This window comes from Labrus mixtus, chromosome 21, assembly GCF_963584025.1.
Source record: "Labrus mixtus chromosome 21, fLabMix1.1, whole genome shotgun sequence".
Taxonomy (NCBI): Eukaryota; Metazoa; Chordata; class Actinopteri; order Labriformes; family Labridae; genus Labrus; species Labrus mixtus.
The window spans coordinates 20195865-20220428 of NC_083632.1; the positions used below are offsets into that span (position 1 = coordinate 20195865).

The 24564-nt window shown below is 40.8% G+C and overlaps 1 protein-coding gene across 2 annotated transcripts in view; it reads left to right on the plus strand.

Annotated features, from left to right (window-relative positions):
• Positions 1-24564, plus strand: part of snx29 (sorting nexin 29) — a 175518-nt gene that overhangs the window by 80880 nt on the left and 70074 nt on the right. For both annotated transcript variants that reach the window (XM_061028823.1, XM_061028825.1), the window contains exon 15: positions 4166-4272. In XM_061028823.1, coding sequence (XP_060884806.1) covers positions 4166-4272 — 107 coding nt within the window. The remainder of the gene's footprint in view (positions 1-4165; positions 4273-24564) is intronic.

Sequence of the window (24564 nt, forward strand, 5' to 3'; positions counted from 1 at the left end):
TGCAGCAGTGTCGTTCTTTTATCACTGTGACTACAGGGAGACACAGCAGAGGCTTATCTACGGTGCGCCTGAAGGGACAAAAAAAAAACATGCAATTAATGAAAAAAATGAATTCAGACCTTCATTTTTCGTGATAAACTAGTAAATGCTGACAGCCCCAAAAAATGCTTGAGTGAGACTTAAAGCAACCTGACCGTTATAGTCATATTTATCTCATTCATATCTCATTCCAACTGAAAGTGTCTATTTCAGCGCCTCCTGTGGACAAAGAGGGACCTCATATCTTTTAGCTGCTCTGGTTCTATACATATTTAATATTTGACACTTGTTCATTAACATTTCTTCAAACAGAACCTTGATGTTGATTTCACTGCCCTCTCAGGCTCATGCACACACAACAACAACAATATACACACATCACGTTAAGTCGGCATCCTTTGCTGTAACTTTGAGCCAGCGACAACTACTCAATTTGTCTTCTGTAATTTTATTGAAATCAATCCTTTTTACATGTAACACAATAACATTATGGGAAACACTAAATACTAATACCCATTGATACCAGTTGGATCTGCTTGGATGTAACGATTCAAAAATACGGTCCAGTTTTAGGACAGATCCTCTCTGTGCGGAGATGTAGCCGCTGGCCAGTTTGTGTGTGTGTGTGTGTGTGTGTGTGTATGTGTGTCCATCTCTCTGTGGACTTCCCCACTAAACTGGCTCATTATCTCGCACACTGTGATCATTACAGAGCCGTCTCTGGAGATGCACTCTCTCAGGTGAAAACCCAGGGGATACACACTTCAGGGAATAGCACAGTACAGCACAACACACACACACACACACACACACACACACACACACACACACACACACACACACACACACACACACACACACACACACACACACACACACACACACACACACACACACACACACACACACACACACACACACACACACACACACACACACACTGCTTTATTACTTCATCTGATACTTTTCTGCAGCAGTATCACTGGCAGCTGATTGCTCATATGCAGCTCAACTACACTAATGTCTTCCACATGTTACACACACACTCGGACACGCACACATGCACACACACATCTGCCAGGGAGTTTTGCTCAGTTAGCTCCGTTATTACAGACCAGCTGTCTGCCCAATTTCCTAGAGTCAGGAACATCTGTGTGTATGAGGCCTATGCTTTCTGTAACTCGCCACACACACACCTTTCTCTTTTACTCTCTCTTTCTCTCTCTCTCTCTCTCTCTCTCTCGCGCTCTCCCTCCTGTATGTGTAATTATTAAAAGTCTGTCAATGTGACGGGTAACAGAAATCCAAAAAAAATTTGGAGCTGAGGGAAATATGTGTGGCAAGTGCAACCGTCAGCAAACCTGTTTGTGTGTGTGTGTGTGTGTGTGTGTGTGTGTGTGTGTGTGTGTGTGTGTGTGTGTGTGTGTGTGTGTGTGTGTGTGTGTGTGTGTGTGTGTGTGTGTGTGTGTGTGTGTGTGTGTGTGTGTGTGTGTGTGTGTGTGTGTGTGTGTGTGTGTGTGTGTGTGTGTGTGGCAGGTGTTTCTTTGCAACATTTTTCTGTTGTTCTCATTGTCTGTGCATGTCTTCTAGACTCCTTCTCTCACTGTGGACGTCTTCTTTTAGTATATTTTACAGTATGTATACATTTTCATTCTGTGTGTGTGTGTGTGTGTGTGTGTGTGTGTGTGTGTGTGTGTGTGTGTGTGTGTGTGTGTGTGTACAGTAGTTTTCCAGGCTATTAGGCTGCTGACTGAGGTGTACAGTAAAGCTATTGGCGGGCTAAAGATAAGCTTGGGGATTGCTTTGCTGCTGGGCCCTTTCAGCAGCCATGATAATGCAATTCTGTCAGCCTCTGTATATATGTGTGTGTACTCTTGGGTGTGTGTGTGTGTGTGTGTGTGTGTGTGTGTGTGTGCGTGTTTGTGTGTGGGTAACTTTCTTGCTGTTTCAGTGAATGTAGGCTGAGGCTCTGCTTTGTCTTTTTGCTCTGATTTCTGTATCTCTGTATGTTTATCCTACATGTGTATATGTGACTTTTCTCTTTTTAGGGTTCATGAATCAGAAACAATAAATTCATAAACTGATTGCTTATTACAAATATAAGATGCTCTTATTAAAAAGAGAGAAAAGAGAATTTTTGATATCCCGTACTGTTGTGAACTGAATCCTTTGGAGAATTTTTATTATCATCCGGACAAAAGAAGCAAAATGAACACTTCAATGTTTTTGTGTTTTTACCGCAGCGTCTCTCTGAGTTTGCATGTTGTCCCTTTGAGATTGGGTTCTCTCCGGATACCCCCGCTTCCTCCCACAGTCCAAAGACGTGCTTGTTAGGTTAATATTTGACTTTAAATAACCTGTAGAAGTGAATGTGAGTGTCAGCCCTGTGATTGACTCGTACAATCCAGGGTGTAACCCCGCCTCTCGCCCAATGACAGCTGGGATCAGCTCCAGCCACCCGCACCCCCGAAATGGGAAAAGCAGTACAGATGATGGATGGATATTTCATATCCCTGAAGGGACAATCCAAGACTCATCCAACATAGGATAAAAGCTCTACTTGTACACCGGGGTGTCCAAATCATTGCACAAATCGTAGCCAATTTTTACACTTGCACCTCACTCCTGGAAACTTCCAAAAAGACGGTATTTTTCTCTAAACTTGTTTCTTCCAGCCCCCCGAGTAGAATTCACACAAGAAGTCAGGCCAATGTGTGAAGGCGGTTGTGATGGCATCTATTACCTGCAACTGGTGCAGAACCAGTGGGCTCTTCTTACCAGTAATAAAGCTTCTACAAAAACGTCTCGCTGTGGGAGATGTGTGAAAGGGAAATTCAGGAAAATGTCCGGCTGTCCTGTGTGGAGGAGTCTTTTCCTGAGTGCTCGGTAATGTTTCTTTTCAGCATGGCTTATAACAAGTTAGATTATGCTGATGGAAAAGTGATGGGAAAGTTAAATCACACACTTTTTACTAGATGGGCCAAGTTGCCTTTAAGTGATGTATTAAGCCAACCTGATACCATGCTGGTTCACTACTTACTGTTTAAGTAGAACTAAGGAAATAGCTTCCATTGGCCACCAGAAACACCAGTCTACTCTGACAATGCACATGTTTAGTTGTGTGTTAGTGTATGACTTCATCCATCTGGGCTCTTATTTTGAAACCTGTACCTGCTGGTAACTTCAGCATTATTTACTCCTACAGTCCTGCCTGTTCCAAACTAGCATGTACGGTCCTCCTTCATCGATGCCTGCCTCTCTCTGTCTGCACATTCTTTTTTTTACTCAGAGTCCAGCTTTATAGTTTCCTGAAGTCCTCCCTGAAGAGCCATCACCACAACTTGATTTGAGCTCTGTGCAGCCTTTGGACAAACTGCATTTCTATACTTGCACTATATTATCCCGCTTTCTCCTTCGCTTTGTGTTTCTCTTCTTAGCTGGGTGGTGTGGCAGTGAAGTATCGCCGGTAATTTTCTTTTTCTGAGGTGAAAAACATCCCGCCTCCCTATACCACTCATTCGCTGAACGACACAAGAGCTCCAACTTCAGCTAAGTTCTGCCTTTCTCCTCGGAGGGAATCTGATTAGTTGATGTTTATGGGCTTCGGAAGCTTCCCTTCAGGCTCTGTTGAGATGACTTTTGCTGGTTAGCGAGGGACAGTAGTGCACAGAAACAATAAGCGCTGTCGGGACAGAGTCAGAGTAAAACAGACGATGGAGAGAGGAGGGAGGTTTATCATTTTGACAGAGAGCGAAGACGTTTTCTCAGAAGGAAAAAATCTGTATATATGTGTCTGTGTGTTTGTAATACTGCACATACAATGGAGTGTTCATGCATGTTTTCCTGAATGCCTCTTCCTACTTAATTTATTTTTTTTTAAATTGTAAGACTCCTATCTGTTTAAATGCATCATTAATTAAATAAGATAGAGAGGGATTGTTCTTACCTTTCTGGTAGCTGGTATGTCATGTTTCTCTGTTGTTCAATTTAAGCCGTCTCTCTGTTTAGTGAGAAGAAGAAAGTCTTTTCATTAGTTTTCATCTTGAATTATGTGCTTTTGAAATGTCACAGTGTTTATGCAGATGAATAAAAGACGCTTCTGTCTCTCTTTGTCTTGCTGCTGCAGTTACGTCCGTGTTGCCTTCGAGTGAAGAACAGGCCCCCGTCCCGCAGAACAAGTCCATGGGCGACATCGAGGAACTCGCTTCCAGCTATGAGCGCAAACTCATTGAGGTGAGCTCTTTTTTTTTTGTTGTTGTACCCTGTATGAGTTACTCTTTCAGAGAGTACCACATTGTGTTCCACATATTCAATGAGGTCGGTGGTTTGAGAATGCATTACATTTTTAAAGGAATGTCTGTAATATGAGTTTCATATTTTGGGAATCACTTTTTTTGGGGGGGGGGGGGGCTTTTTTGATTTAGAAAGCTAGAGGGAGCAGGTGAGTATCGTAGCTTAGCATGAAGCCTTTAAGCAGATGACTGGAGGAGACGAGGAGTTACTCTCAAAAATATGTTCCATATGTTAGTTAGTCAATTTAAAAGCTATTATGAGATGTGGAAGTCAGTGTATCAGTTGTGTATGCATGATTGAAGTGATGTAATGTGTTGTGTGGAAAGTCAAACAAAATGAAAAAAGGAGTCTGGCTGAATTAGCGAGTAGCCTCTCTTTAGCCCTTTTCAGACTTCTAACTAAACTCAAGCGTCATCACGTCTTTGTACATTCATATTGTTCCAGCGATGGAGTAATATCGGTGTCCCGGTCGGTGAATTCCTGTTGCGCTTCAGCGTTGTGAAAGCACAGCATAGCGGGAGCTCCATATCGACACACACAATGCTGCGCTCCCCCCGCTGGCTCCCAGCAGAGCTGATTTTTAACTAAGCGGCAACCTCCACTCTTGTCTAAAAAATGAAGCCAATGCGGAAATGCTAAATCCTGCAGTGTGTCGGGCTTCGTCCATTATTATTTATAGTCTATGGTTTTAACTTTATTCAATGTGTGTGCTTCCACTGGCTCCGCTCCACTGCGCTGCATCTCAGCTCTGTCTCAGCTCTGTCTCAGCTCTGTCTCAGCTCTGTCTCAGCTCTGTCTCAGCTCTGTCTCAGCTCTGTCTCAGCTCCGGCAGTCTGGAGCCCTCCGCAGCAGATTAGCAAGGCTTCTATTTTTGTTGGATGCCGGAGCATCAATTTAGCACAGAAAAGATAGAGCGGGACGGAAAGTCAGACACCGAAACAACATTTAAACGTCCGGTTGATTTTCAGAATAAAACAGGAGCGTGCCTATGTTCCCACATTTCTAAGATTTTTTTCAAAATTAGGCCCTATGTTCTCACATTTCCTTTTTCATGAATTTGTAACTTACCCTTTCCCTAACCCTACCCTGTGGGAACATAGGGCTGACCCAAATAATAAAACACTCCGTTTTGACAGTTCAGAACAATGACCTAGTTTGTGTTTTGTTTATACGGCTCTATAACACATATACATCGTATCATCTTGCGCTGTCACAAGTGAATCTTTAAAGTGAACGCGGGAATGCCTTTGTCTCTGCACTCCAGGTGGAGTTCTGGTGAAAGTTCTGGCAGACTGCACAAAAAACAAAAATAGCAACCAGCAGGGTCTCTAACATAAAATCTTGATTGATTTTTATTGAAAGTGAAGGTTCTATCAACCATGGGATGATTATTTCATGATTCCTCGCTATGCCCATCATCATGAATCTGCGTCTGTTTTTTTGTTTTTTGATGACATCGAACCACAAACTTTGAGTATTTCCTTCCAGTTTGTGTACGGATTAAACAAACAAGATAAACTGTTCATAAAAAGTCCTAATAGTTTCAACTATTTTTGCCAAACGCCATGAATACTGTAGAGCTGTATCAAACGTCTTATAAACTTTCTCCTTGCTCCAAAGTCGACTCCTTCAGTCAAAAGTTATTTCCTGTTCATTTTAGTGAAGAGGATAAACATGATCTTTCCATCTGTATTTCCCTCTTTGTATCATCTGCTGGTGCCAGAACCTCAAACAGCATTAGCTGTGTTTGCTGTAGACAAGGAGTTCAAGTCAGAGCTGCTGCCACACACATCAGCGAGCAGTGTAGCAGCCAATAATCACTCGCTGAAAGTCAATTCACTTATATTAGTTATTTCATGTATGAATTGATCTTACTGGGGCCCTCAGGGCATTTAAAAATACTTTAATCGTTCATTAACAATTCAGGATAAACAAAGAATGCTAACCTGTGTTTGCAGGGGGGGAAGGAAACTTCTGATCAAACTGCTCAGTTTAACAAATCAGAGAATTATTCTTTTTGCAGCTGCATTGATTTAAAATTCTACACAGCGCAGAGAGCTAATCCCTGCTCAGAAGCTTCTCAAAGATACAGATTGCAGTGCATGGTGAATATCTGTAACAACGGGACAGCAGACTTAATGTAACCATCTGCATGGTGGTATGATGGGAGTCAGGAACAATGAGAAACTACAAGACAACACAGAACATCTGAGTATTGTAATGTGTGCTGTGGTGTAGTGAGGGGGGTCGTCCACATGAATAATTAATCATGGTGTTATATTTCTTTAATAAGAAATAATTCTGCCTGTGTTTAGCCAAACTACATTCCCACTTCTTTATGCACATGTATGTGTGGTGCATTTATAATGGTGTTTACTTATTTATTTGTCCATTTGGCTTGGCTGTCAGTCTCCACCTGGTGTTCTCAGCGAGCCTGGAGGACCAGTGTGGGACACAAAAGCCCCACAGGCTGCCTGCTGGACCCAGGCCAGCCGGGCTGCTATGGCTATGTTAAAGAAGACCATTAAGAAAATTATATTGTTTCTTGGTCCATGGTTGACAGTCTGATGGTAAACATTCTCAAATTAACAGAGATTTGGTTTGATTTATTTTATTTCCAACATGTAAAAAACATAAACAAACAAACAAACAAAGAAATGCTGTAATTAAAAATATGTTGAAGACAAATAAAATATCAACACATTACATGCCCGAAAAGGAGTAGGAAGACGTTTAAATGTATCTAATCCTTCGCCCCTTTTAACTCAAATATATAATATGAATAATAGGTATTCATTTGTATTAATTGTCTAATAGTATATAATGTAATATATTATTAAATAATTACTTTTATGACATTATCTAATAATCTAATTAATCTAATTACACCGATAATGCCTATTCACATCACCAAGATTTCATTGACTGTAAATATGAATGGATGAAGTCCAAGTGATGTCATCCATCTGTTGAGGTGGAAGATGCCATGCTGGAAATCCTGTTTCACCTTAACTTTCAGTCAATCTAAGTAGCTGGAGCTGAGGCTGGTTTTAAGCCTTATGGCAAACCCTTACATCACGCCCACCTGTCAATCAAATCAGCTAAGCACCTAACTATGGAAAACACGTATTGTTTATAAAATCAAAACGGATGCATTATAAAAAAAATAATCACCCCGCTTACAGTCTGTGCCCATGAGGACAATAACTTGTAAACATGTTCATTTCTGCTGTAAAAACGGCTTTTTTAAATAGTCGCCTTTTATTCTGCTGAACTGTGGAAAAGATGTGTAAGATTATATTAGGCTGAAGAGGGACACCAGAAATATAAAAAAAATTATGCAGTGAGTGTTAGTTCTGTCTATTTTTCTTTCTGCTGACCCTGAAGGAATGCACACAAACACATACTGATGTCAGGATTCAGAAAAAGTGCCATTTACATGAGCAGCTGTCAACATACTGATTCAGCAGTCACTGCAGCCACTGAGACAAACTGTGACCCAGCAGGTTATTGATTTTTCAAAATGTCACATCGAATCCTCTTGGATTTATGCTGGCCTGCCAGACACAAATAAATATTGGACAGAGACCGGCATTCATTAACCTGGGAAACGGGCCGGAGTTAGTGACCTAGTTTGGTTTAATGATGCTAATGTGTTGTATTGACTTGGACTTTGTTTGTGTTTGAGCCAAACCTCAAGGCTCTTTATTCTCTTTTGTAACCCATCCTCTGCTGTTCATATGTCCCGCTCGGCCTGATACTGTGCAGGAGAAATACAATGTCTCAATTTCTATAAGCTTAGTTAGGGTTTAACAGTAGGGAAACATATTTCCATGTGTCCAAACTTTAAGTGCCAAATTCTACATTTGTTCAAAGTTGTTTTGTGTGACAGCACTACAGTGAATAGATGGATACAGTGGATGGATGGATGGATGGACACAGTGGATTGATGGATAAAGTGGATAGATGGAAGGATAGATGGATGGATGGATACAGTGGATAGATGGATGGATGGATACAGTGGATAGATGGATGGATTGATGGATAAAGTGGATAGATGGAAGAATACAGTGGATAGATGGATGGATGGATGGATACAGTGGATAGATGGATGGATGGATACAGTGGATAGATGGATGGATACAGTGGATAGATGGATGGATGGATGGATTCAGTGGATAGATGGATGGATGGATACAGTGGATAGATGGATGGATATAGATGGATGATACAGTGGATAGATGGATGGATGGATACAGTGGATAGATGGATGGATGGATACAGTGGATAGATGGATGGATAGATACAGTGGATAGATGGATGGATGATGGATACAGTGGATAGATGGATAGATACAGTGGATAGATGGATGGATGATGGATACAGTGGATAGATGATGGATGATGGATGATGGATACAGTGGATAAATGGATGGATAGATACAGTGGCTAGGTGGATGGATGATGGATACAGTGGATAGATGGATAGATACAGTGGATAGATGGATGGATGATGGATACAGTGGATAGATAGATAGATACAGTGGATAGATGGATGGATGATGGATACAGTGGATAGATGGATAGATACAGTGGATAGATGGATGGATGATGGATACAGTGGATAGATGGATAGATACAGTGGATAGATGGATGGATGATGGATACAGTGGATAGATGGATAGATACAGTGGATAGATGGATGGATGATAGATACGGTGGATGGATGGATGGATACAGTGGATAGATGGATAGATGGATGGATGGATACAGTGGATAGATGGATGGATGGATGGATACAGTGCATAGATGGATGGATGGATGGATACAGTGCATAGATGGATGGATGGATACAGTGGATGGATGGATGGATGGATACAGTGGATAGATGGATGGATGGATGGATACAGTGGATAGATGGATGGATGGATGGATACAGTGCATAGATGGATGGATGGATACAGTGGATAGATGGATGGATGCGATGGATGGATACAGTGGATAGATGGATGGATGATGGATACAGTGGATAGATGGATGGATGGATACAGTGCATAGATGGATGGATGGATACAGTGGATAGATGGATGGATACAGTGGATAGATGGATGGATGATGGATACAGTGGATAGATGGATGGATGATGGACACAGTGGATAGATGGATGGATGATGGACACAGTGGATAGATGGATGGATACAGTGGATAGATGGATGGATGATGGATACAGTGGATAGATGGATGGATGATGGATACAGTGGATAGATGGATGGATGATGGACACAGTGGATAGATGGATGGATGATGGACACAGTGGATAGATGGATGGATACAGTGCATAGATGGATGGATGGATACAGTGGATAGATGGATGGATACAGTGGATAGATGGATGGATGATGTATACAGTGGATAGATGGATGGATACAGTGGATAGATGGATGGATGATGGATACAGTGGATAGATGGATGGATACAGTGGATAGATGGATGGATGATGGATACAGTGGATAGATGGATGGATACAGTGGATAGATGGATGGATGATGGATACAGTGGATAGATGGATGGATGATGGATACAGTGGATAGATGGATGGATGATGGATACAGTGGATAGATGGATGGATACAGTGGATAGATGGATGGATGATGGATACAGTGGATAGATGGATGGATATAGATGGATGGACATAGATAGAGAGATACAGTGGATAGATGGATGGATATAGATGGATGGATACAGTGGATAGATGGATACAGTGATTGAATAGATGGATGGATGGATACAGTAGAGGGGGGGGGGGAAAGGGAGAAAAGCTTTTTATTTTTTCCAAACTAAGCCTTCGGGGGCTCCGTGCAACAAAACAAAACTCCCGTTTTAAAAAGTTTCACTTCATCTTTGTTATCACAACACGTGAGCCTCCTGTGGGGAGATTAAGGCACAGCCAAACCAAGAAAAGCAGAATCACATCAGCAGCGAGCAGCTCCACATAACGAACCGGAGAACATTATTTGAGGTTTAGAATAACATACACTGAAAGATATGCATTAAAATAGACTTTACAGTGGACATCTCTCTCTCTCTCTCTCTCTCTCTCTCTCTCTCTCTCTCTCTCTCTCTCTCTCTCTCTCTCTGGTCACCTGCAGAGTTTTTTTTCCACAACTGGTGGAACTGGTGGTGCCTGTTGTGAAGATGGTCGGCTTAACTATGAAGCTCAGCGAGAAACAAAGACTGAGTGTAGGACTGGCTGTGACTTTGTAGCATTTCTGTGGGTATTTTCAAAGCGTGTGCTGTTTTTAATGTCATATATGCTGTAAGGTTTTTCAAAACATTCTGAGTTTGAGGCAGTACTCCTGAATATGGCAACCTGGGGAATCGCCACATGACGCGGGGGGTTCTGCATCATGGGAGGGAAGGACATTCAGCTTGTAATGAGAATGTTCCAGACATACAATTTTGAGTGTGACTCGAGTCTGAATCTCAAACTTGATATCTAGATATTTCTCTGATATCTAGCAGCTTCTAACTGCTTACCAGTATAAATGCCTACAATGTATTCAGAGGTTAGTTAAGCTTGCTTTATTTGTTTGTTTGCTGTTTGGTGATGAGCAGACAGTTGGCTAATGAAAGCTAATATTATTTGTTGTGTGAATCATTAAATGGTGCAGTATGCATCCTTAATAATTTAACCAACAAAGCTGAACCTTGTGTCCCTTCCCATTTGCTTTTCAGATATTTATTCAACCTTAAACCCAAAGTTTACAAAACGTATTTACAGAAGTGATTTCAGGAAGGAGGTTGTTTCATTTTTCACCCTCTGGTGACTCCGGGGACTCCGTCTCCTCGTCACATTCTCACATGTTTTTCAGGCTTGAGAGAGTGTATGAGAGAGTTTGTAACGTATCAACCTGCGTCAGTTCTAAGTGGGTTTAAAAAGACGTCAGACTCGGAACACATCCCAATGGATCAGTGCCTGAAATGAAGAGGACAATAAAATAATGAGCAAATAAAACAAGTGAAACACAGAGTGGTGCAGAGAAGAAGAAGACAACGGAGGGAGAAATTGAAAGAATAACTTGAGGGGATACAAGCATAATCATTTTAATTTTCAGCTTTATTGCTAGTTGCTTTTTTTTTATTGTTAGTGAGTAACAAAAACAAATTACATAAAGTAGTTTAAATGTCCGCTGAGCTTTCTGAGAAGCAGCAACAACTGCCTGACATTGATTTGTGAGGCTGGTGGGATAAGGAGAGGTGGGCAGGTAGTGATGTAACACTTCTTCAGTGCTCACAAGCTGCTGATGTCTGAACCTCCTCTCTTGACCTGTTGGCCTCAAATCATTCACAGTCACCTGTGGTTTTAACTGTTCACTTTTTAAGCTCAAACTGCGTGGATTTAGCATTATTTTTTTTACTTTAGCATGTTGTTTTCTTCATCTCTTTTTGTAATAGAATGATGTTCAGGTGTTGTATCGTTGTTGTCCATGTCTTACACTTGTCATAGTCTGAGAGCTGATTTAGAAAGACACTGAAACTGGGGCACCAGTTATGTCATGTGCCCAATGTGTGGAGGCTGTGGTCCTCGTGGCAGCGGCCTTGGGTTTGGGTCCATCCTCGGCCCTTTGCTTTGAATCAGTTATATCAGAACCAGTTATCTTGCCCGCTTCCATCAGCGCTACAACTGTTGATTCGCAATTTGCTTGGCAAACCAAGGGTGTGCAAAATGGCCATGTAGGGGTACATACCGCAGATCACACCTACCCATTCACACCCGTTCAAACACTGATGGCACTGGTCGCTATGTAAAGGGGCCAACAGAAGTGACCAAGTGCCTTGCCCAAGGACACATCAGACATGTGGCTGCAGGCACTGGGGATCAAAAGGGGTTGATGGGCGACCGACTCTACTAACGGAGCCACAGCCGCCCATGTGTTGTCCTGTAGGGCTTCTAGTTTTTGGTCACTTATGTTGTGTTTTTTATGCTCTCTGTGCAAGGCAAATTATCCTAGGGGCAATAAAGGATTCATTCATTCATTCATTCAACTGGACATGTCATTGCAAAGGGGCTTTCTCAAGCCTTACTTTCCATCTTGACATCATACCCATCACAGTCCGCATCGAATTTAGAGTGCATTATGAGATCATATGTGGTGTTCCTCAGGAAAGTAAATTAAACTCTGCTTATTGATCTCCTCAGTGCTGTTTGTTTTTATCTGCAGCAGTTCTTCATCTCACTAACAATGAGAAAGCTTTAGTGGGCGTTAAGTTGCATACCACGTCATGTTCTTGTACAAGCTTGTACCAATCAGCATGAAACAACTGTGAGTCATAATCTGATGACAGTTGTTGGCTTGTTTGATCACAGTCCATCACAGCTGATCTAAGAGTTCTCACACCGTCCTGATAAAGCAGATGAGCTGACTTTGTGTGTGTGTGTGATTAATAACACCTACATAGAGTGGGTTTTTTCAACTTTGATTTTGGTTATTAAAAATGTCCAGGCTCTTAAGATGAATGAAGGAGTGTATCACTTTCATCAATGACTGCCATTATCCTTTGAATTAAACAAGTCGATGTCTCACAATGGATCGTCCAGCTAATGAGATTCAGAGATCAAACAGAATGGCCTGAAGATATCATATTATAGTCCAGACCTTTTCATACTCTCTACATTTGGCTTGACAACAAAATGATGCGTGAATGTCTAATCTTTAACGCAGACTGAAAGGTGGGTTTCTTAAATGCAGGAATCTCAGCAGCAGGTTTTTTTTAAACCTTTATTTAACCAGGTTTGTCCAATTGAGATTTAGAACCCCAATTCCAAGGGAGACCTGGCCAAGAAGGTCAACAGCAAAAACACAAAGCTACAGACAGAGAGACAAAGTACAATTAAAAAACACTCATATTTCCATTTAAAGAGAACCATCTTTGAGTCAAATCTGTGAGTCAGGCGTTCAAGCAGTCGAGCTAAAAACATTGACATCCAATAGAATCTGCTTCGAGGTCTTTCATTCTAGATTTAAAAACATTTAAGGACACCAGCTCCTTGAGTTTCAAGTCATTCGGCAACAGATTCCAGGCTGAGGGTGCAGAATACCCAAAAGCCATTTTCCCAATTTCTGTTTGGGACAGAGAGCCTGAGAATACAAGGAATGCTGTCCAGTTTCTGTGTGATTTAAAAACATAGGTAGTGTGGGAGCAGACTGAAAATTGCCTCATATATAAAGGTGCACTAGTGTATGAGCCTACGGGTCTCTAGAGCAGGCCATCCTACCCGAGAGTACAACTCACATTGGTGAGTCAGAGCAAGAGTTGTAGAATAATCCTTTCAAACCCGTGCAGATGCAGCTTGCTGTGGTCAGTCATTGTAATGGAACTCTAAATGTCTTACATAATGCAGATGAAGCGAACAGCTTGCGTGTCTTAAAGTAGGCCTCATTACATTATACAGCGTTCTATGAACTAACTCGTCCTAATCTAAAATGTTCAGCAGCAGTCTGACTCATATCTTATAAACAAACAGACTCTAACTACTTGAGTTAGCATGTGACTTTGCAGTAACAGCCGATCTCTTTTCTTGTTTTGTTTTGTTTTCCCATGGTGCATTTTAATATAGGCAGTGTTGTAGTGATAAATAGAAGAAAAGTGCTTTTGGAGGATAGAGATGAGATATGGGTCGAAACTTCCAGCGGGATCAGGGATTCTCCCTTTTGATCCGCAAGCTCATTAATTAATCATAAACAACATCAAGAACAAGAACAACAATTACAAGCCACCGACTCAGAGTCTCCTCTGTTTCGGAGAGGAGAGGTAGAAATAACTCTGAGAATATGAACCCATATCCCTGTACAATGCTTGTTGTCTTTGCTGTGTAAGGCAAGTGAATGTGACTCTTGAAAACCCAAAATACTGCATAATGTATAATGTTCCCCTCAGAACAATGCAGGTGGATCTGCTTTGAAGTGTTCACACATGCTTAGAATACAAAATCATAATTCTTAAACTGCCAGTAAGAAAGTCTACATCTACATTGGGAGGTTATTCCTCCTAATTATTACAAAATCATACTGCAGTAATGATTTTAGTGCATCAGATAGTTTGTTGGTATAATTGGACAAATAGCTAAAGACATTCGACGCCGTAGACTTATCACAAAAGTTGACATGTATAATCCTGCTTTGTTAGTTGAGCATGTTTATTTTAAGTCATAAATCTCATCTATACTGTTTCAAAGTATTGCTCTCCATGTGGAAATGGCATCTGTGTTGCTACTGCTAAAAAGAAAATAAGGTTTGAAAGTTTGTTTAAAGCACGCCTGATACAAAGGGGTTTTTATGGCCAGTCTTGTAAGCTGTTTACCACTCAAACTGGTTTGTGATATTGGAGACAGTGGGGCATTATCATCAGATAGAAGTAAACACTGCACCTCCTCTCTAGTCAAAACCCCCCTGAAATGACAAGTGGCTGCCAAATTTTGGCAGCTGTTGCTAGCTAGCTAATTAAACCAAACGCTGTACATCCAAGAGGTGAGATTGAGAATGATGCCTCAGGCTGTCTCATTAATGTCTCTGTCATGTCTCCATGTCATATAATTAATGCTTTTGTCTCCACAACTGTCAATGCCCCCCCTGAAATGGTAGCTGTAGCTGGCAAAATTTTATAGCCGTAGGTAGCTAGCTAATTAAGCTAACATTCCTAGAGTTGCTAAGAACAATGCCTCTGTCTCTTTCTTTTTCTCAGCTTTTTATTAATAGAGATTTTTATTAAAGTGACCACAGTATTTAATGGTAAATGGTAAAATATTAACATATTAAATCAATATCATCAGAAAAAAATGTTACTGTTACTGTTATTTCATTTTAACTTACCATATGTAGTTGTGGCAGTTTATTATATGTAACTTGTTTCAGTATTGTTTCTTTTCTCTTATTGATGGAATCAGTTGTTAAAGCTGATAAAAACTGGTGGTTAAATAAGGCAGTACAGATTCAAGCCCAAAAAAGTGAGGCAATACTTGCTCTGCGGTTCGGTTGCCTGTGATTTAATTTTTTTTTTCTCACACTGTCAGTGTATATTAACATTTAGCCCTGCTGAAGAAGTTGCCTACTTCTGAATGTAAACCTAATTTCAATCTATCCAAATACATTAGGCATCCGTACAGTGGGAGAACATGCACTAAGAGGGTTTTAGTTCTCACTGCGTTCATCCTGTCGTGATGAAAACACATCCACATTAAAGCTGATGGACTGTACTTAAACTTTGGCAGCACTCTGGCCTTTCAAAGTAGTAACTCTATCCAAGTGCTCATGGAGGTCTCTGTGTAATTCAGCAGTGATACAGATTGTGGGGCGGCTGGGGCTCAGTTGGTGAAGTAGGTCATCCCTCAACCAGAAGGTCGGGGATTTGAGTCCCAGTTCCTGCAGCCACATACCTGATGTGTCCTTGGGCAAGACACTTAACCCCAAGTTGCTCCTGCTGCTTTGTCTGCGCCGTGTGAATGTGTATGAATGGGATTAATCAATTTTGATGGTCACTTTTCATAGCAGTCTCTACCATCAGTGTGTGAATGTGTAGGTGTGACCGGCTGTGTAAAAGTGCTTTGAGTATTCAGAAGACTAGAAAAGCGCTATACAAGATCAAGTCCATGCCATGGCCCAGATTAAGCCTTTTTTCTATAAACTTCCAGTTCTGGCTTTTCTATCGGACCATCTGGCGCTCTCATGTGCTCACACTTCTTTACTCTCATCTGTCTCTCTCTGTCTCTTTTTGTAACTTTTTTTCCCACCTCAGTTCGGAGTGGACAGCGCAGCTTGTCATGTCTATATTGGTACTTTCTCACCCTCTTTTTCTTCGCGTTTTCCGTCTCTCAGCCACGTCTTTTCCTGTTTGTGGAGCAGCTGAGCTGGAGTGAGTCAGATACAAGGATAGAGACACAAGCTGCATTTATATTTACAAAGTAACCCAGTATTGGACATATTCCTTATGAGGTCTTAACCAGTTTAAGATGTTTAAATGAACAGTTTGATACCCTGAGACTCGGTCTCCTCTCTACTATAAATTAAAGAAGATGCAAGGAATTTATTTTTTTTCCTTCATGTACTGCCCCCCCATGAAGTTATGCAGTCCCAACATGAACACCAAGACCACCTGCCATTAGGTTTCATGTAACATTACAGTGCATGATGGTATGAAGATGTGAACATGGAAACGCCTGGGCTTAACTTGAAAGGAGACAAGCATATACATTTTAGTACTAGATTTAAAAATTCACAGGTTTTAAATTAATAACATGTAAATCAGCTTTTTTGGACTGCTTTTGATAGAGCATGTGGAAACTGGAGATGAGTTGTAGAATAACATGCAAGATTGAACAAACCATTAAGAGTACTTAAATAAATAGGGGTCAGTAATTCTACATTTGTGTGGCCATTCGTGGATATGGTATGGTATGTTGGGATGATGTTTTTTGGATGTAATATTTTTTTTGCCATTTCTTTGGTCTGTTAGATTTAAAATCTAAAATTGTGCTGAAACAACTGACACAAGGTACGTTTTTTACTGCACCTGTGAGAAATGTGTTTAGCTGGTAATAAAATAGACTAAAGTTGATGCTTCTATCAATGATGCCTTCAGGCTTTAAAGACACACACACTTGAATATCATCAGCATAACAATTGGTACGTCTGAGTTGATAGTGTAAAATATATAGTACCCAAGACAGATCCTTGAGGAACACCACAGGAATAAGCAGCAGTCTCCAACATTTAGGGACCAAGTGGCACAGAGACTCTGTTTTTAAGACATACGGTAGAACAAGTCCAGGGCGCACCCAGGGACACCCCCCCACTGCCAGAGCAATCAGGATGCTGTTCAGGTTAACAAGGCCACTGTACTGTACGTGACCTCAGCTCTGGTGTCAGCTGTCGCCTGTTATGTCATTTTGTCTCGCTCTGCCCTTGTCCTTTTCTTGCCCCTTATCTGTCTGAACATGGACTTGTTTTTATATTATCTCCCTCTTTTTCCCTCCCCCTTTCATTGTACATGCCTTGTTTAATTAATGTTTTCAGGTTTTGTGTCGGCTCCACCCCAGCTGCTTTTTCTCTCCATTCTGCTTTTTCTCTCCATTCTCTCCATTTCTCGCCCTTTCTCTGTTTTGGGGAGTTCCTCTAAGCCATGGCTTTCTTAGCTATTTTTTATTCAGGCCAGCTCAGCTTGGTGCAGCTCAGATCAGATCATACACAGCGGCAGAGGAGTGGAAGCAGCACAGAGAGATTCAGTAAAGATGGGAGAGGATCACAGAGGAGGCGGTTAAGGCGTTGTGTGAAGGAAGGGATTGTGTGCATCTGCATGTGCACTTTTAAACAGTGTATCAGAAAGTGTTTATGTGAGAAGGCGTGTGGTCAGCATCACTTGGGTGACAGTTAGCTGTGATGACTACAGCAGTACGGACAGTTGCGTCATACTAAAGCAGCCCCTCAGGCCAAACACAGCGTCTGATAGCTAACAACAATTTGCATCACTTGCTCTGCTTTTGTCCCATTTTCAGGCATAAAGGTAACATTAAATAAAAAAAACCTTCAATACATAAGATACATACAGTTGTGCTCATAAGTTTACATACCCTGGCAGAATTTGTGATTTTTTGGTCATTTTTCAGAGAATATGAATGATAATATAAAAACTTTTCTTTCACTCATGGTTAGTGGTTGGGTGAAGCCATTTATTATCAAACAATTGTGTTTGCTCTTTTTAAATCATAATGACAACAGAAACTACCCAAATGACCCTGATCAAAAGTTTACATACCCTAGTTCTTAATACCGTGTATTGCCCCCTTTGACATCAATTACAGCTTGAAGTCTTTTGTGGTAGTTGTGGGTGAGGCACTTAATTTTCTCAGATGGTAAAGCTGCCCATTCTTCTTGGCAAAAAGCCTCCAGTTCCTGTAAATTCTTGGGCTGTCTTGCATGAACTGCACGTTTGAGATCTCCCCAAAGTGGCTCAATGATATTGAGGTCAGGAGACTGAGATGGCCACTCCAGAACCTTCACTTTTTTCTGCTGTAGCCAATGACATGTCGACTTGGCCTTGTGTTTTGGATCATTGTCATGTTGGAACGTCCAAGTACGCCCCATGCTCAGCTTCCGGGCTGATGAGTGCAAATTTTCCTCCAGTATTTTCTGATAACATGCTGCATTCATCTTGCCATCAATTTTGACCAAGTTCCCTGTGCCTTTGTAGCTCACACATCCCCAAAACATCAGTGATCCACCTCCGTGTGTCACAGTAGGAATGGTGTACTTTTCATCATAGGCCTTGTTGACTCCTCTCCAAATGTAGCGTTTATGGTTGTGGCCAAAAAGTTCCATTTTGGTCTCATCACTCCAAATAACTTTGTTCCAGAAGTTTTGAGGCTTGTCTCTGTGCTGTTTGGCGTATTGTAAGCGGGCTGCTTTGTGGCATTGGCGTAGTAATGGCTTTCTTCTGGCGACTCGACCATGCAGCCCATTTTTCTTCAAGTGCCTCCTTATTGTGCATCTTGAAACAGCCACACCACTTTTTTTCAGAGAGTCCTGTATGTCAGCTGAAGTTATTTGTGGGTTTTTCTTCGCATCCCGAACAATTTTTCTGGCAGTTGTGGCTGAAATTTTTGTTGGTCTACTTGACCGTGGCTTGGTTTCAACAGAATCCCTAATTTTCCACTTCCTAATTAGAGTTTGAACACTGCTAATTGACATTCTCAAATCCTTGGATATCTTTTTATATCCTTTTCCTGTTTTATAAAGTTCAACTACCTTCTCCCGCAGATCCTTTGATAATTCTTTTGGTTTCCCCATGGCTTGGAATCCAGCAACGTCAGTGCAGCACTGGACGAAACATGCAGGGGTCTGTCAGGAGCCCAGAAACTCACTGACTTTTTATACACACACACTGATTACAAGCAAACAGATCACAGGTGAGGCAGGTTACCTTCAGTAGCCATTTAGACCCATGTGTGTCAACTTGTGTGTATGTTATCTGGCCAAAACCTACCAAAAAATCACAAATTCTGCCAGGGTATGTAAACTTATGAGCACAACTGTACACTCTAAAGGTGTGACAAATTACATAATATCGCTATTGTCCAGTTTACATTACTGTGTCTGTCAAACTTTGTCCTGACCCCTCTTCTGATAAAGATCAAGATTTCGATAAAACTAAATTATGGCCCCCTCTTCACTGCATGACCATGTCTCACTGAAATAAATCATATTTTAGAATATGCTGAAATTTGTTTATACAAAACAAAAAGTCAACCATACCAAAAGAGGGGGCAAGTATACTCTCATTCTGTGACATAAACTGATGATTTCCACATTCTGACGATCAATTCAGCTCTATTATAATGTGGCTTTGGCTAATTAAAGGGACCCTGTGGAGTTTCCTCTTAAATAAATAGTTATTTTTTTACGTATAACGAGTTTCCTGCTGAAATACATTGTTTGTATTCTTGAGGCTTTAAAACACATTTTCTTCCTCATTAAAATAATTGCTAACTTATTTTTTTAAATATAACTTAAAACTACATTGTTTTACTTCCATGTTTTTTTTTTCTCTTTCTTTCATGCTTTCCCCACAAATTGTTTTGTTGTTCAGTGGAATAGAACTGAAGTACCCGCAGCATTGTGTATTACATTGCTAACCTGAGTGCGTAATGTGTAGTTGTGAACGAGAAACAAAGACAAAACGTGGTCCCTTTGTGCTATTTGAAACTAGTCTTAGTGTTCTTTTTTTTTAAACCCTACCATTCATGCAGTCTCCTTACTAATGATTTACAGTACATTGTTGACAATGACATAGGAGTTACACAGATTTTTGAGCATCTAACTAGTTAGCACAATCTATGCAGAAACTAGCATTTTATTACTGTGATCAGTTCTTAAAGGTATACTTCTCTATTTTACAAATGGGGAGTATGAGGTAGTTGTTGAAGTATGGTTGCCACAGGAGATGCGGGGAAGTGAGGTCCCTTTAAGGAGAAACCGGCTGGTGTGCCTGGACAGAAGCTAAGATTTACAGCTATGCAGACGGCGACTTCTGCTACATGAAACTTAGCAAATTTAAAGAAAATTTCAGAAGCCGAGCGACAACACAACACTAGTTGACTTCTTCTCACAGGACTACAAAAAGAACAGTTGTAAAGATTTGTAGATATTAACGTCCAAGCTCCCCAGACAAAACCTTTCAAAACAGTGTGGTCACTTTATTTCCCCCCGTCTGTGATCCTAGTACGGCTTTGAGAATTCCTTCTCTGAGCCACTCTACCACAAGCTTTAACCTTGAGCAGAAATAACAGCCTCCCAGGCTTTTTACTTTGCTGACTTGTTGAGCTGTCAGGTGTATCGTTATGTTTTTATTGTTTAACTCTGAAAGCATTTCAGCTTGAAACTTCAAACACTTAAAGGAAATTGTAAGTGAGTCCATCACTTCTCAGTAGACTTGTTCCTGTTAAGGAGAAAAGACTCAGGGAAAGAGACACACACACACACACACACACACACACACTGTGACGTCTTACACGTACTTCTCTACCTGCTTGATTTGTTGTGTTTGCCATGTTCTTTGATACATTTTATGCAGCTGTATTTCATATTTTTTAAATCATAGTGATTTAAAATGTATTACTTGGACTTGGGATCACAGGGTAACTCATGATATGAAACATAACAGTAAGATACGATACACTGCGATGTGATGTGGAACAAGTTTTTGCAATATGCAACACTTGGCCCACATTTACAGGATTTCCCAATATATTATGTGGTCATTTAAATATTGCAATAAATCCATATGACAGTACATCACGATATCTAGACGGACTGAAGAATATGTGATTCCTCTCAAACGGTCGAGTGCAGGATGGAGGCATTTAATCGCTGGGATTTGGTGTCAGTTTCACCTCTCGTCACGCTTCATCTTTTTTCACCGCTGTCTGACATCATCCCGCTTTCTTTGTCTTCTTCTTCCCCTTCCTCTCTTTATCCTGCTGTCATCGCCTTCTTTTGCACATCAACTTCGGTTCACATGACTCCTTATCTTTCATGTCATAAGTGACATGAATGAGAGGAGTCATGAGGTGTCGAAAGCAGACAAATTGGCAGAGAATGTTGAATTTTTAAAACTAAAAATATCGATATTTGGCACTAGTGATTCGAACGTTGTATCACACATGACAGCATGACGATATATTGATCTTTTTTCTCATTTATTTGTTAGCTGGTTGAGATTTCTGCAGCCACTTATTCGACCTCATCCTGCAGATTTTTATAGCTTGATGTAAGCCTGAGGGGAGCCTCTGTGTGACCTTGACTATAGAAAGGCGTTATAGGGAAGTGGGAATAATGCATCTGAATAAGAACGCTCATTGCATGTAAGGTCCTGGCATGAGTAAACGAACACTAAAAATAGGTTGTGCATCTTAATGACCCTGCGTTAATAACAGCAGAGAAGATGGACCTGCTTGTTTAATCAAATTGGCAACGCTAGCACTTAGCCACACAACCACTGCTTAACCATTATGTGTGTAAAATTAAAAACATGTGCATTCACACACACACACACACACACACACACGCCGTACTGTATATGCAGACCCACACGAATGGTGGGAGAATGACAAACTGATTAGCTCCCGCTTACTGAGAATTAATTGGGTTTCTTCACGCCTAAAATTAACTCCCTCTTTCATAATGTCCCATTTAAAAGACGTGGAGGGGGGAAAAAAAATAAATAGAGGTGATGAACGGCCGGCGTGCCGAGGACAGTCGCAGCTCCTGGGCACACTTCCTGTTCCATAACTTTGAACATAACAGGAGGTGGCATGTGCCTGTTGGACTTGGCCATCAAATTGACCTTAAAATATGTGTTTGGTTGTCCTTTTCATTGTCAGAAACGGGCTTCTCTCAGGGTACAGACACGAGCATTAAGATGTCTGTTTTTTTTAGCCTGTTGTTTTTTTTTTACAATGTGAGATAACCGACGGCTGTGTTTTTATTGCTTTGCAGCCATATCTGATCCTGAGATTTCTACAGCTGTTTATGGACATGTAAATATGGCACTCTGAAAAATCTGTTTGTCCCGTTAAAATACAATGCAGTAGAGCAGGAGATAAACAGAGCCCTTGTGGTTTGATGCTTTTTGGTTCTCCTGCTCAGCTTAAACAGTTTGCCTTCGATATACTCCTGGAGGTGAAATAACACTACCTTGTTTCTATCTCTAAAACTAAAGTAATGTGTTTTCAGAATTGAGGAATTGATAACAGCTGAAATCTGCTTCAAGGGATTGAAGGCCTTCCAAAAGTCCCAGACTTGTTGCTGCGTCTTTACTTTATACGCGGGGTGGATTAGCGCCTATAGAGCTACGGTCGTATTTGAGAGTGGAGAGATTTAACAGCCTGCCTGAGGATACACTTATTGTTATTCTCTTCATAACTTCTGAGCTGCAGTTAAACAGTAATATAAAGAAACAAAGGCAGCCGGATATGCAAATAAAGCTGTGCCAGTTTGGGAAAACTTTCTTTCTTTAAAGAAGCTGTTGTGTTAATGAGTAATTGCTTACATTTAATATTTCTATTACAGCAACACAGCCGGTTGTTTGTGGGGGGGGGGGGGGGGGGGGGTTACTGTAGGTAGAGTATTTGTACTTTAGTTGGTTGATGTGTCACACAGGGTCATGTCTTTATGATGTTTTTTAAGGTTTTGCTTGTTGACCAAATAGTACATTATTTTTTTAAAGGAGCAGTATGTAACTCTGACACCTAGTGTTTAAAATGGGTACTGCAGTCCAAATTCAACACATTGAAGAGAGCTGTCTCCCCACGCCCCCTCCTCCCTAGAGTCGATGTTGCTATGTCGCAGAGACGGAAGCTTCAGTAATTAACCAGCTCTGCCTGCGTCTATTTGAAACACATCTCCAGTATTTATCTAGTTTTACCACGTTTCTGCTCGTGGAGCTTATTAGAGAAATAGCGTGGGTTTTTAAGTCCGGTAGAATGGGTTATATCTGAACCAGTTCGATTGCCCGCTTCTATCGCTGCAACACCTGTTGCTTTGCCGTTTTCCTGGCAAACCAATGGGCGTCCATCTACCGTGTCAGGGTATATAAAGACCATTAAATATAGACCGTTCCGCACAGGAATGATATAGTCAGGTAACTCTATGATAGAAATTTAGCAGATATCTTACATATTGGACCTTTAAATGGAACATTCTGTTACATATTTTTATTTTTTTGTTAATAAAAAACCAACAGTAACGATGCAGATTCGTTGTTTCCCAAGTTAAACCTCTGCTGCATTGAATCTTTAACATTCATTCATAGTCATAAATAACAAGGGAGCTACATGTATTTAGAGCAGTGCTGGTATTTCAAAAAAACATACTTGCTACATTTTAGCATCTGGTTTAGCAGTGCAGTTGTATTTTAGGACTTACAAAGACCTGATTCAGAGCACAATCTGTTCCTGCTCTAGAGCCCTCATAGCACATTTCATTCTGCCCACATTTAAACTTCATATCTCTCAATCATGCACAGAAAGAAAATCTTATTCTTTGTGACAAAAGAGGCCTTTCATGTGAGTTTGCAGAAGCAGATGCATCTGTAATTTTTCGCTCAGAGAAAGTCTGAAACCAGAGGTGAGGACAACACATCTACTGTAGCCTTGTTATCTGTATTTTGGCATAGGGTTGCTATGGCAACTTAAAGCTCGAAAGTGCTCAGTACATCTACCTCAGACTGTATTCAGGAACATTTTATACATTTTCAAACATTCATGAAAGGTGTTCTACAGAAGTTAATGGTGTGTCTGCATGGGATTCATGTCAGGCTCGGTCTAGTGAAGATGCAATCTGCACGCAAAGATTTAAAAAAATATTGCCTTAAAAATTTATTTGCGAATACATGTTTGAATTTTCAGTTTCTGCAAAAGTTTCTTCTGTCAAGAATCCCTCTGATGTAAAAGAGAGGGAGAAACCTCAGTGTCGTTGTTCTGCACAGGTTCTTTTATTTAGAGGATAAAAAGAAGTCTGTGTTAATATTCATCCACTGCAGCTAAAGAAAATACTTTCTGGGTAAACACAAAGAGGGATTGTTTTACATGGGAAAGCTTTAGAAAACAACTTCTCAGTGAACAGAAACTGTTTCGATGTTGAGCTTGCAATGTTTTTTCTTATAGAAAAGCTTTCCCCAAATG